This window comes from Geospiza fortis, unplaced genomic scaffold (assembly GCF_000277835.1).
Source record: "Geospiza fortis unplaced genomic scaffold, GeoFor_1.0 scaffold299, whole genome shotgun sequence".
Classification (NCBI taxonomy): Eukaryota; Metazoa; Chordata; class Aves; order Passeriformes; family Thraupidae; genus Geospiza; species Geospiza fortis.
The window spans coordinates 637,233-649,784 of NW_005054549.1; the positions used below are offsets into that span (position 1 = coordinate 637,233).

The 12,552-nt window shown below is 41.8% G+C and overlaps 3 protein-coding genes across 3 annotated transcripts in view; 2 read left to right on the top strand and 1 right to left on the bottom strand.

Moving 5' to 3' along the window:
• The first annotated feature begins 193 nt into the window (after positions 1–193).
• Positions 194–7,834, top strand: RAB8A (RAB8A, member RAS oncogene family). Its single transcript, XM_005429464.2, has 7 exons — positions 194–255; positions 451–511; positions 1,300–1,377; positions 1,776–1,865; positions 2,473–2,538; positions 2,890–2,940; positions 3,919–7,834. Exons 2-7 carry the CDS (start codon positions 509–511, stop codon positions 4,009–4,011), a joined length of 381 nt encoding a protein of 126 aa, XP_005429521.1. The 5' UTR covers positions 194–255; positions 451–508; the 3' UTR covers positions 4,012–7,834.
• Positions 7,835–8,137: 303 nt separating this feature from the next.
• On the bottom strand, positions 8,138–11,698 carry CIB3 (calcium and integrin binding family member 3). Its single transcript, XM_005429465.2, has 6 exons — positions 11,618–11,698; positions 11,288–11,322; positions 10,410–10,521; positions 9,907–10,054; positions 8,958–9,153; positions 8,138–8,459 (listed from the first exon to the last, which is right to left on the bottom strand). The coding sequence occupies exons 1-6, from the start codon at positions 11,666–11,668 to the stop codon at positions 8,438–8,440; spliced, it is 564 nt and encodes a 187-aa protein (XP_005429522.1). The 5' UTR covers positions 11,669–11,698; the 3' UTR covers positions 8,138–8,437.
• Positions 11,699–11,758: 60 nt separating this feature from the next.
• The window catches only part of FAM32A (family with sequence similarity 32 member A), a 2,370-nt gene continuing 1,576 nt past the window's right edge, over positions 11,759–12,552 (top strand). Inside the window, exon 1 of the mRNA XM_031064025.1 lies at positions 11,759–11,786. Coding sequence (XP_030919885.1) covers positions 11,759–11,786 — 28 coding nt within the window. The remainder of the gene's footprint in view (positions 11,787–12,552) is intronic.

The window sequence follows — 12,552 nt, forward strand, 5'->3', positions numbered from 1 at the left end:
TTCACTGCCGTTCCCTGGCACGGGCTCCGTGAGGGGCCGCTCCGGGCAGCAGCGGGCAGGGAGCGCTGAGGACGGGACACTGAGCAGCGGAATTGAGGGCAAAGCCGCTGGATGTGGCAAACAATCCAAATTGTTTGGAACAAATCCCCCCTTTCGGCGGGAGCTGTGAGTAAAGGAATTGGTTCTCCTTTCAGGAATCGACTTTAAAATCAGAACGATAGAACTCGATGGCAAGCGAATCAAGCTGCAGATCTGGTAAGGCTCCTCTGCCGCTGTGTGCTGTGCGTGGGGATGTGTTCGGTTCTCATGTGTGCTGCTCCGTGGTTTATGGTATTTTGGAACCCAAAAGGCAGTTTCTAGTGCTCTGAAGACTGGTTTATTTATTTAATTTCTGTAAGGCTCGTGGTGGTGTTAGCGGGAGCTGAGGTGGAGGTGTTGTGTGTGTTGCAGGGACACGGCCGGGCAGGAGCGGTTCCGGACCATCACCACCGCCTACTACAGGGGAGCCATGGTAGGGGCACAGCCGGGATCCTGTGCGGGGCCGGATAAACGCAGCTGGCTCTGGAACCCTCACAGCGTGGGGCTCTGCCAGGCTGCACACTCACAGCTCTGCTGCTGCTCCGCGTGCTGCTGGAGCTGGGATGTTGGATAACACCCTTTGCTTGGCTTAGAGATGGGGTAACTGAGAGGTGTTTTAAAAACTTCTGTTCTATTTTCAGTCTCATGAGAAGAGTGAGACAATACAGATGTTATAATTCACACCATCACAGTGAGAAGCCAACCATTTCCTAATTGCAATACACTATAAGTGTTTCTTGGCTTATCAACTTTTTACCACACCATGTTGTAGATACTTAAAACCAATCATCTAAAACTACCCCTCATAGGTCCCACTACAATATATCTTTCATAATTCTGTTTCTCCAAAGTATGTAGTCTTATTTACAAGACCATCTGTTGAAACTTTTTTATAGTTCCATTTCTCTCTCAACAATATCTGTTCTATTCTACAGTATTTCTAAGTCAGCATTTCTTGTCTCAAAGTTTACATAGGGATGCACACTGTGTGAGCCTTCTGTCAGGCCCTGAGAACTGTCTACAAATTCATTTCCCATATTGGGACAATCTGGGACTTTGCAGAGGCAGCTTCCCCATGTTTCACTCTGTAAATACATGTCCTGCATACCTTATCTCACTGCCATTAGCTGGGAACCAGTTGTTTAAAATAGCTACTGTTGAGCTGCTCCTCTCTGCTATGGATAAACCTTTAACTAATAAACAGTCTTTCTTTACCTTTAGGGCATCATGCTAGTGTATGACATCACCAATGAAAAGTCTTTTGAAAATATTCGGAACTGGGTGAGGAATATTGAAGAGGTAATTTCTCTTTTTACTCATTACTGACTGTTAATTGAAAGTAATTAAAGCTGAATTGCTTCAAAAGTGTTACATTTCGTAATGTGCTGCAGGGTACTTGGAAGATAAGTGGGATGGAAGTCAGTAATAGTTCTGGAATGCCTTGGCTGATGGTGATTTGTTGTGAGGGCTGTAGCCCCTTTATTTCTAGGGGTGCCTAATGTGGCAATTTCCTGCCACAATTGATCCTGCCATGGTGCAGGTTACATGCTGGGAAGAAGGGTTGGGGGAGGCTGGAAATCTGTGGAAGATTGTCAGGACTGGCATCTCTGTGTTGGGTACTCAGTGGGTCCCTCACCTGTCTGACAATGTGTATTTGCAAAAGCCAAGCCCAAGTTTCTGCTCTGTGTTTGTCTCAGCACGCCTCTCCAGATGTTGAAAAAATGATCCTGGGGAACAAATGTGATGCAAATGACAAAAGACAGGTTTCTAGAGAGCAAGGGGAGAAGGTGAGTGCTGTTGCTTCCACGTGTTTTGATTTAGGCTTTTCAGAGTGTAAAACCTGCCCTGCTGATTGTGTGCACGTGGTACCCCTGTGGTGTTCCTGAATGAATGACTGAACATTCCCCAAGCTGCCATGGCAGTGCTTCCCCCACTGGGATCAGCAGCAGAACCCGTGTTAAGGATTCTTGTCAATTATCTAACAGATGCAGTGGGACTTCTCTAAAAGGATGCTAGAGTTGGACTTGGAGAAAATGTCTGTTTTGGCTGAAAGCCACTGAGACAAAGGAGATGGGGTTGTCTTTCCTGATCTCAGAGAGGCAGAGGTTTTTTTTTCTGCACTGTGGTTATTATGAGACTAACAAGGTATCTATGCAAGAAACAAATAAACAAGAGCAAGTTAAATTGTGTGCAGAGTGTAAAAGAGCAGAGCAAAGCCAGCAAGAACAGATGCCAGTTGCAGTGGGATTTAGTTCCTAATTTTTGCAAATTGTTCTATGTGAGTAAATCCCCAGCTCCACTGGCTGGTGGCAGCAGGGACAGATGCTGTGCCCAGGGCTGTGTTTGGAGCTGTTCCCGCAATTGTCAACTAATGTGCAATCTGCTTTTGTTTAGCTTGCTGCAAGTTTTGGGATTAAATTCATGGAGACCAGTGCAAAAGCAAATATAAACATAGAGAATGTGAGTATTGATGCCTTTCTCTTGTATGCATTGTCCTCTTTGTGCAGACCAGCAGTGTGGACAGTTGTCCATACCGGTGGGATGCAGAACCCCATTGCTGGGCACCACAGATGGGTTGTTCAGCACTTCCTGCAGCACAAACCCTGGCTGGGGTGGCACTGTGGCTTTGGGGCTCAGAAAGAAGGTTGTGGAGCTAGAGAAGGGGCATTAAAACCTGGAGCAGAGGGAAAAATACTGAAAACCTAACTTTCTTGTATAGCATGTCAAACTTGGGAAGGCAGTTTATTGTTATACAAAACTATTAGAAAATATTTTATACCCTGTAACACTGAAATGTTTGACTTGTCACAGGCATTTTTCACTCTTGCAAGAGATATCAAAGCAAAAATGGACAAGAAGTTGGTGAGTAACTTTGGTTTCATCCGTGCTGGATTTTAATGGGAAAAAAAAAGCAAACCAAAAGCCACGTTGCAAGAACTGTTTCACACCATATAAAAATGTGTCATAGTCTCTTTTATGAAGGATCCCTGAAAGTTCTAGAAATGTATTTTTATTTTGTCAAGCTGTGCTCTCATGTTGGCTGTCTCTGCATTTCAGGAATTAGCTGCAATGGTTGAGGTTTTCTAAATAAAATTATCTGTTATTTGTTTTATCAAATGTTAGTTGGGGGGTAGAGCAGTTTAATGATATTATCTGTTATTTGTTTTATCAAATTTGTTTTATCAAATGTCAGTTGGGGGGTAGAGCAGTTTAATGATACTTCTCACTCTTGCAGTCTGAAAATCATATAAATTAGTGCTAGAGGAGGCAGACATCATACTTCAGGGTAGAAACTTCAAACTGTTTAGGAATAGGTGAAGAATTAATGGTTTTGGATAATCTTGCTCACGAATATCCTGAGCAACAATTGGGTTGTGTTTTTACAACAAATAAATGCACAGTGATGTTGGATTGTTCCTTAAGGAATATGAAATGAAGCTAATGAAGGCTCTTTCTGCTCTTACTGGTATTTCCACCTGCATGTGACCAGACATGAACTGATGCCATGGGATATTTTAGGTCTTGCTGATGATTCCTAAGCCTTCCAACAAGAGCCAGACATGCCCTGTAATTTGTTGGGTTTTAGTCTCAGCTGTCTTTGAGTTGATGTAAGCTGAGGAATAAGCACAGTGTGAGCTGGTTGAAGCCAAAAGCTGCAGTTGCAGTTCTCCAGTTTTTTGTCATGGCTGGTGTAAGACTGAGATAAATGAGTGAAGCCTTTTATTGATTGTGGGAAAGGTTCTTGTGTATGTCAGGCTTGGTTAAGAGTGACCAGATGAAGTATGGATGGAAGAATCTGTTAAGCATAAACAAGTAACTGGATATTCTTTCCATCTTCAGGAAGGCAATAGCCCTCAAGGCAGCAACCAGGGAGTCAAAATCACACAAGACCAGCAAAAGAAAAGCAGCTTTTTCCGATGTGTTCTTCTGTGAGGGACGCGGCCTTAATCTGAGCTGGACTGTGCCTGTGCTAAGTGAGGTTTCCTCTTTCTGTGGACTTAGTGCTCCCAACATACCTTGTCACTCTGTGACCATCTGAATAAGAAATGGCTTATTTTGGTAATTGTCTGACTCTTCAGTTTTGGAGATGAAACAAGTTTATTTTTGTCAGATTGCCACTGGGCATGTGTATTGTCTAGCAGAGGAAGAACAGATCACATGTGACCTGGGGTGCAGCACCAGTGCTTCAGTCTTCATTTGCATCTGTCACGTATCCAGTTGAGAAAGACGAGGTTGTGATCAAAATAAGAAACTTAAATGCCACTGTTAATGAAGTACAGGTGTGCATAGATGGTACATGTGCATATCCAGTGTGTAGCTGCACACTGAACAGTGGCATGAGACCATCCCAGAAATGCACCGAGGTGAGCAGTGCAGGCTGATGCCTTCCCAGGAGGTACGAGGGAGCTTTCTGCAGCTCCACCTCTTTACTGCTACAGAGAAACTCCTTTATCTGCCTGTCTCTTACTCAGCTGTGTTACTCTAGACAATCCACAAGTACAATTGATGTTTTAAAAAAATTCTTCTCAAAGGAATCTATTTTTTTAAAAAAAGAATGTGTGCTGTACATAGAATGGGTCCTTACCATTGGTAATTCATCCACGTTAGACTTGACTGTGCTTAATTAAGTACTCTGGGCATTCAGACATGTTTAACAGGAGCTGATGGCTACACCGAGTCCTGTACAGATGATCTGTCATCTGTTCTTGGAGAACCAGAGTCAGGCAGGGACACTTACACAAAACCTGTCACCTTACAGTGGGTGGCTTTACCACTCTCCAGCTGGGAATGACTCCAGACCTATCATGACAGAGTAGGTAGTTTTAAATCATGACAAGGAAACGTATTGCACTGCTCCCAATCACGTGTTCCCAAGCACACTTGCTCACATATGCAAATAAATGTTGCACATCAGAACACTGTGAGTAGAGGCTCTCTTGTGCTGGGTGTTGATCAGTGCAGCATCAGCCTGCTCACAGCTTGTGCCAGGGCACATCTAGCCCTCCCAGAACAGGCTGTGTTATCATTCCCACAAACTCAGCCCAGGACATTCCCACGTGTGGAAGGCCAGAGCCAAGCACAGCTCCTCAGTGATGCTGCTCACAGGGCAGGGGCTGCAAGCCTGGCTCTGGATTTGACTGACAGAAGGAGCCAGCAGGAGCACTGGGTGCTGCCCAGGGATTGCAGCAATGGTGTGCCTGACCCAGGGAACACACCAGCTGTGTCCTGCAGCTCACTGGAACTGAAACAGGCTTTGTTTACTTTGACAACTGCACCTAAGGGTAAAATCAAAGTTGATTTTGAAGTTGTGGAATTTACTCACCAGTTTGGTTTTCTTCGAGTTTGTGGTATTGAACTCTGGGCGTCAGAGTAGCGCTAATAAGTGTTGCTGTGGTTAAATATCTGTTGGATTCACAATTAAAACTGTATAAATCTGCAGCATGCAGTTGGGCCCAACAGGAATACTGCTTGTTCCAAAATGGAAAAAGTTTTCACTTTGTAAGTTGCTGGTTTGTAGAAATGCATTTTAGATGCATTTAGATGATCTCTGTCCTGATTAAAGCTTTCCTCTAACCAAAACCTTATGATGGTTTGGTTGTTTACTTGTGGCTTTTTTAGCATGAGGACTTGATGAACATGCCCTGTAGTGGATTTATACATAGATGTAATTGTAGGATAAAACCATGTTAAGTTACTGAGGAGGCTTCTAGACAGAGTGTACTTAACACAGACCTGTAGACTGGACAAGCAGCACCTCTGTCTTGAGCTAAGGATGTTTTTTAGAGAGTTTTTGTGTGCTTCAAGTAATGATTGAGGCACAACTGGGACGGTGATAAGACAGGCTGAATTTCCTATGTAACTGTGACAATTTGCTTCTGGCTTAGTCATAAGTGTGGATTGTCTTGCATCTGTATTGTGCTTTATACAGCCAGATGCTGAGCCAGATTTATTTTTCAGAGTGACTGGAAAAATTGGTGTTTATCTGACTTGATACCATGAGTCTGCCATGATGCTGGTTCTTTCCTGTGGACTGTATCAATAACTCATCCTAAGATGGGAAAGCAAACCATATTCATTTACAAGTGGGTAAAACCTGAAGGATGGTATTGTCATTTTTCACTCATTTTCTAAATCTGAAGTTACTCTTGCATTCAGAATTCTTTGTATGTGAATACCTTCTGTTTAAACTTATGCTGGTTGTTGCATGTGTTTATGTACCTAATTATGACTTTATTTCTTTTGAAATGGTTGGGTTTACGAACAACAACATTATTGCTTGATCTCAGGAAGTCTCATGCGGTTACTGTGACTACAGTCATCACTGTACTTCAGGGTATGAAGGCTCTACACAGACAGTAAATCTGTGTAAGCAACATGAAACCTAAAATGCAAGTGTAAGAGAGGAAAAGGTTAAAGACACTGCACTGCACATGGGCATAGCTATGTGTCACTAAACACAGGCTTCAAATCTAGAAGTACAGTATCTTTCCATCACATCATTCAATTACTGTGTTTATTAAGTATGAATTTAATGGAAAATGCAATTGTCAGAGAGGTACTCTGTAAATACATACTTAATCTACTTCTGTCTAAGCTTTCTTTAACTAAGGAGGAAAAAATCAGAAATTGGGTACAAAACCTTTAAAACTGAGGAATTGAAGTAGGTCTGCAAAACTAACTGTACTTACTACACATTCTCAGTGTCTAAATACCACTAAAATGTCAAGTAAGTGATTAACATTTGTTTTGTAAAGAAAAAAAAAACATTTTTGAGCATGTCCTCAAATTCCCTTATTTCAGTGAGTATCATGGAATTCTGTGGTTGACCTTATTTTTGAGGCTGGTTGCAGTACATTGCATAGTTGTCACTCCTTGGGGTGGAGACCTGTCAGTCTGTCAATAAATGGTGGAGCTGCTTTTTAACACTTATTAACACCCGTGTTATCGTTGTCCTGTGCTGACAGGCACAGCTCATGTTTCCTGACATCAGAACCTCATGCCAGCTTTAGACTTCCAGCCTCAGATTTATAAATCCTATGGATTATTGTAAGTCTCTTTAGTGCTGCTGAAAATTATTTGGTCTCTCCTTTCCTGTGAGATGCTGATCATCTCCCTGATGATTGGTAAGGGGTTATTGTGGTGGTATGTTTGGCTGATGATCATGCTCAAAACTGCCATGATTTCTTGTTCTCTTGGACTTGCCAGGGGATTGCACAAACAGCTGTGTGAGGATGGGCTCCTTTGTACTTGGAGAATTTGTAGGGCTTGAGGAAAAATGATGACTAACATATGTCTTCAATTGTAGCTTAACTAAAGATCTGTTCAAAGGAATGTGAATGGTAAGTGCAGTCTGAGTGTTCCAGGCTGCCTTATTCTCTGACCCATCATTACTTATCCCTGGAGTTTCTGTGGTTAATAAAGGTAACTGGCTGGTTGACTGGTCTCTCCAGCCTTTCTGCAGGAATCATCTGCTCTACATTGAGTGTGAGTTGCGACTTACGACTTTGTTTGAAGGGAATTTAACACATCCCAAAATTTGTAAAAATAACTGTAAATTGTATTTTTCAAATGATCACTTTTGGCTGCCACCCTTCCCACATTACAACTGCTTTCTTAAACACTTCTCATTGATTTTCATGTTTGTATTAAAACAAAACTGTTGTTTATTACAGTATCTCTGTTTTTACTCTCTTGTACAGGACCCTAAGCACTGCATAAATAAACTTCTTATGAAAAGAGAATTTTACAAACTTAAGTTTTCAGTCTTATTAATAATTTGTGTGTAGGGACTCTGGTGGGTGTGGAAAATAGGGGATTTCTGAAAATGGAGAGGAGGGACAGGACCTGGGATAGACTTTTTTGTCTCTAAACTATGCTGACTTTTTCATTGTAAATCCTGGACTGTGGGAGAATACTTCAGGAATTGATTAATTGGACCATTTATTAAGACCCTAAATTATCAGAAGAGTTACTTAGTTTTTGAAACAAAAGGAATTTTTTTACTGGTTAAGGCATTTTTGGGTGAATTTTTAGAGGTTATAGTTTGATACAAGTTTCTTTACTTCCTGGTGGTATCTGAACTTCAAGAAAAATACTTCCCTTCTGACTGTCCAGGCCAGGTTTGCTCTAGCTGAGGGTGGGGAGTAGACATTTTGCTAAATTACTGGGAAATCCTGATGAAGAGCTTAATGAATCATTATTTTTAAAGAGATAAATGAAAGACAGTTCTCTGAATGGTTCAGTTACCAGAAGTTGTCCTCTGCCCCTCTCATCTTGTGCTCTCATGGCTGGTAATCTCAGGTGAAGTAATAGTTGTTGAAAGCCCCAGAAGCGCTCCTATCCCCGTGGTTGACTAGATTCAGATTCGAATATGAAAGGTGCTGTTAAAAAAAGGAAGTCATGATCACTTACACATCACTGTTTAAAGGATTTACTACAGTTAATTGTAGGGCTCTGTGATAAACTGGAAACTTTATTTTTCAAAGCATTTGCAAAGATGGGGTACATTAAATAAATGCAAGATTTGAGTGCTGGTTTGTGTAAGATGTGCATCAGAAACCACATTAACACTATGTCAAACACTGAGTGAGCAAATCTCATGCATTTATCAATGCAGCCTAAGTGCTAATACTAACTTCTTAAGTTCCAAGGACCTTCTGTCATGTAAAAAGTACTTTGGAAGTTCAAAAGCAAGTCAAGAAGCCTCCAGGCTTTTTCAAGCGTCTATTTTCGCAGTGTTTGCAGTGGGCAGCTCTACTAGAACCTGCCACAGGAGAGTGGTGATCAGCAAACGCTGAGGGGATGTAAACACACACTTTAGAGGGTTCTGACAAGGAAACTAAGAGAATTTTGTGCTAGAAATTAAAAGCAAATATTACCTGAGGAAATCTGGAGCTCGTACAATCATATGCTGAAAGTCTGCCAAGGACAGCTTGCCGTCGTTGTCCACATCAGCCTCGTAAATCACCTTCTCACACACAAGGCTGACTTCTTCTGGGGTCAGTTCATTTCGGGTTAATTTGTTAACAGTTTTCTCTAGATCTGATTTGCATATGTAATCATCATTGTTGAAGTCTGACAAAGGAGACGAAGTTAATTAAAGTGACAAAAGTCAGCATTTTACATGGTGGTTTGCCAAGACCCAATAAAAGGGCTTGGTTCCCAGGCTGTGATGGATTTTTATCAGTAGAACTCTCAAATCAGAAATGAAGTAACTCTCAAATCAGAAATGAAGTTACCTCCATCTATTTGTGAAAGAAATGAGTTGCAAAATAAAAATCTCTTAATTTCTCCTTTTCATACATAAGGGTAACAACTGTACGTAGTTTAATGGCTGAACATAGCCTAGCCATCATTAAATCATTCCAGCAAGATTGTGTTGGTCTGATACATTGTTTGTCTTTAGCTGATCATAAAGTAACTGTAAATATATGTTTTAAAAAATCTTTACATTTGTCTTTTGAGAAAAAATGACTGCAGTGTGCTTCCCTACCTCCTCCTCCCAAATCCACCCTACAGATTCATGGGGAGCCAGATCCCCTGTGCTGTACTTTTCCAAGCAGCCCCTCAGACAAATATTTAATGTTTATCAGTCCTCGAAAACTGCAGATAATTTCAAGTTGTAAATTTGGTAGTAAATCTTAATACCAAATAAAATAGAGATAAAAGGACAAAAAAAAAACCAGAAGTTTTTAGAGGAGGGAGAACAAACATTCAAGTGCAGTTAAATGGTACCTAGAAGTCATTATGCTGACAAAGCATGGATTTTGCAGCCCTACATGAAGCTGCAGGATTTCCCCACTTACTTTTTATGCATGTCTCACTCACCATAAATTTTAAAAGCATAATAAGCTTTCAGGTCTCGGGGAGCCATTTCACTTAGCACAGAAAACATGTCCAAAAAATCATCCAAAGTCATGTTGCCATCGCCATGCTCTGAGAACACCTCTGCTATCCGCTGGCGGAATGGGTTGTCCTGGGAAACAGCACAGGAGCAGGGGAAGGTCATCCTTACTAGCATTGATTTCACTGCAGGTGAGGCAAGTGGAGCGAGATTATTTTTGTTTAAATACCCTTTTGGCAATTTCTCTCCTTTCTGCCTCTTAAGTTCTTGTCTAATGCTGTGTCAGAAGCAGACACGGCCACACCCAGTTTAACCTTTGTGCTGTTTCAGCGTGTTTTCTGGGAATTACTAGAAGCTTCCAGAAAGACTTTTTACTTTGATAGCCCAAATTTATTTCTGTGGCAGCCTCCCAGCTATTAGTCCTGGATGAATTATTCAGAAAGGGTAGATGAACCTGGAATGAGTCACTCGAGTCGTGTGTGGGTACCTTGAGCTCTGGCATGCTGCCGATGAGCTCGTAGGGGAGTGTCACGGCTGGTTTGTCCGAGTAGTCAAGGGGAACGAGCTGCGGGGCCAGGTCTCGGTACCTGTGAAACAGCCTGAGACAGAGAGAAAGGCTTGTTGGCTCTTGAGACTTCTGAGAACAAGATGGTTTGCTTTTCCACCTCATTTTTCACACTTTGCATCCATTACCAGATGGAGATCAGACACTAAGTAACAGCATGTTTTTGATGGAACAACTGTTATTAAAACAAGCGACATAGTGTAATTGGTGAAAAATACAAAGCTTCATTACAGAACTGTTAGGTGAAAATGCTTACACAGGACATGCAGCCAAACCCTTAGGAGAGGAGAACAAGTTCATGTTTTCAGTGAGGACTCTCAGTCCCACCTGATCCTGCCTTTATCAGATCCTTTGGCCAGAGATTAAATAGGGAGTTTAATGAGGCCTGGGAAAAACGTGTCTTGGAGCAGCAGTGTAATCATTTACAAGAAAACATGAAGAAAGCTTGACACAATCAGCAAAGTATTCCAGAGGATAACAGTACACTTTGAAGCATCTGTCTGAAAACCCTGTGAGAGAACTGTGGATGTCGCTGCCACTAAGATGTAATTAATTACATTTATTTCTAATAAATAAAGAGGGACTAGTACATTAATACAAAATTTAGAATTCTGACTCAGTTTAGGATAGGGTTTGTAAATGTAAAAAAGCCAACAAAAATGCTCAGATTGCCCCAACCTATCAATTTAAATTTAAGTAAATCAATTTAAAAATTATTTTTTAAATACAATACCCCATATGTAACCCGCCTTGACAGCAACCTCTGCCCTTTATCCACAACATGCATACAGAAGACTCACCTCAGAATTTCTTTCCTTGTGAAAAATGTGCAGTCCTATGAAATAAAAAAAGTATAACATGAAATTACTTTTTTTACCATGCATTGGCCCAAACTTTTCCCATGCAGCAACTTAAATGAAGTTATACTGTAGTTTATGTGTAAGCCTTAAAGATTTCTTTTTGGCATACAATTAGGCATATCTTATAACCTTTCCTATGTTCCTAAAATCTTTGCTGCAATTCAGTACGTCTACTTACTAATTTTTAAAAGATGTTGTTTTAAAAAACCCAACAACACCTTTCCCATTATTCAATGTCCTGCCCAAAGATCCATTTAGTTTGCTTTATACCTGATATGCATCCAGTTGCTCTTGAGTGAAAATGGTTTGCTTGTTGCCCATTTTGAGCTGGGAATACTGACTCTTGTCAGTTCTTTCCTCAAAGGCACCTTTAAAGGTCATCTGGATATTCAGTTATTAAAAGCTACAACAATGAGGCTCAGGTACAGCAGAGGATCAGGTAACCAACTTCTACAGGCTGCAAAGTATCATAATAGGAGCATTTCATCAAATCTTTAGTCTGGCTGCTTGAGGCTCTTATGCAGCAGCATTCACCCGTCTCCTGTGTGCACCACGAAGACTCGGGTTACAGGATTTAGCCAAATAAGTAATAGCTGCTCATTAGAGCCCTTCAGCTGCAGGTACACCCAGTGGACCCTGTTTTTTCATGCCTTCAGATATGGGGAATTAACTAAAAAGTGTTAGTAGTGTTTTCCTTCTTTAAAATTTAACACCAAATGATGGAAATTTGGTAGCCTCTCCTCCTTTCCTTGTCACGTTTTACAGGGTCAGAATTATAAAGGTTGGCAAAGCCCTTTTAGATCATTAAGGCAGCACTGCCAAGGCCACCACTATACCATGTCCTCAAGTGCCACATCCACAAGTTTTTTAAACACTTCCAGGGATGGTGACTTCACCACTGTCCTGGGCAGCCTGTGCCAGTATTTTCCTTTAATGCACACTGTTAAAAACATCCACATTTTGCAAGTCCCGCTTTGGTTCCCCTCACGGAGATAACTCCGGACTCCCCTCACGAAGGGGCCGGGCGAGGCTCGTTCCCGGTTCCCCTCACGGAGGGGCCGCTCCCCCTCACGGAGGTTACAGGCTGCTCATGCCAGTCTCGGTCCCCCTCACGGAGGTGCAAGGCGGCTCATGGCAGTCTCGGTTCCCCTCATGGAGGGGCCGCTTCCCCTCACGGAGGTGCAAGGCGGCTCACGGCAGCCCCA

Excerpts from the sequence above, each read along its gene's own strand:
- CIB3 (XM_005429465.2), bottom strand. The coding sequence starts at position 11,668 with ATGGGCAACAAGCAAACCATTTTCACTCAAGAGCAACTGGATGCATAT. Across the intron at positions 11,323-11,617 it reads AGCAACTGGATGCATATCAG|GACTGCACATTTTTCACAAG; the intron begins GTATAAAGCAAA and ends TTTATTTCATAG. Across the intron at positions 10,522-11,287 it reads ACAAGGAAAGAAATTCTGAG|GCTGTTTCACAGGTACCGAG; the intron begins GTGAGTCTTCTG and ends TCTCTGTCTCAG.
- RAB8A (XM_005429464.2), top strand. Across the intron at positions 1,378-1,775 it reads GGGTGAGGAATATTGAAGAG|CACGCCTCTCCAGATGTTGA; the intron begins GTAATTTCTCTT and ends TGTTTGTCTCAG. Across the intron at positions 2,539-2,889 it reads CAAATATAAACATAGAGAAT|GCATTTTTCACTCTTGCAAG; the intron begins GTGAGTATTGAT and ends GACTTGTCACAG.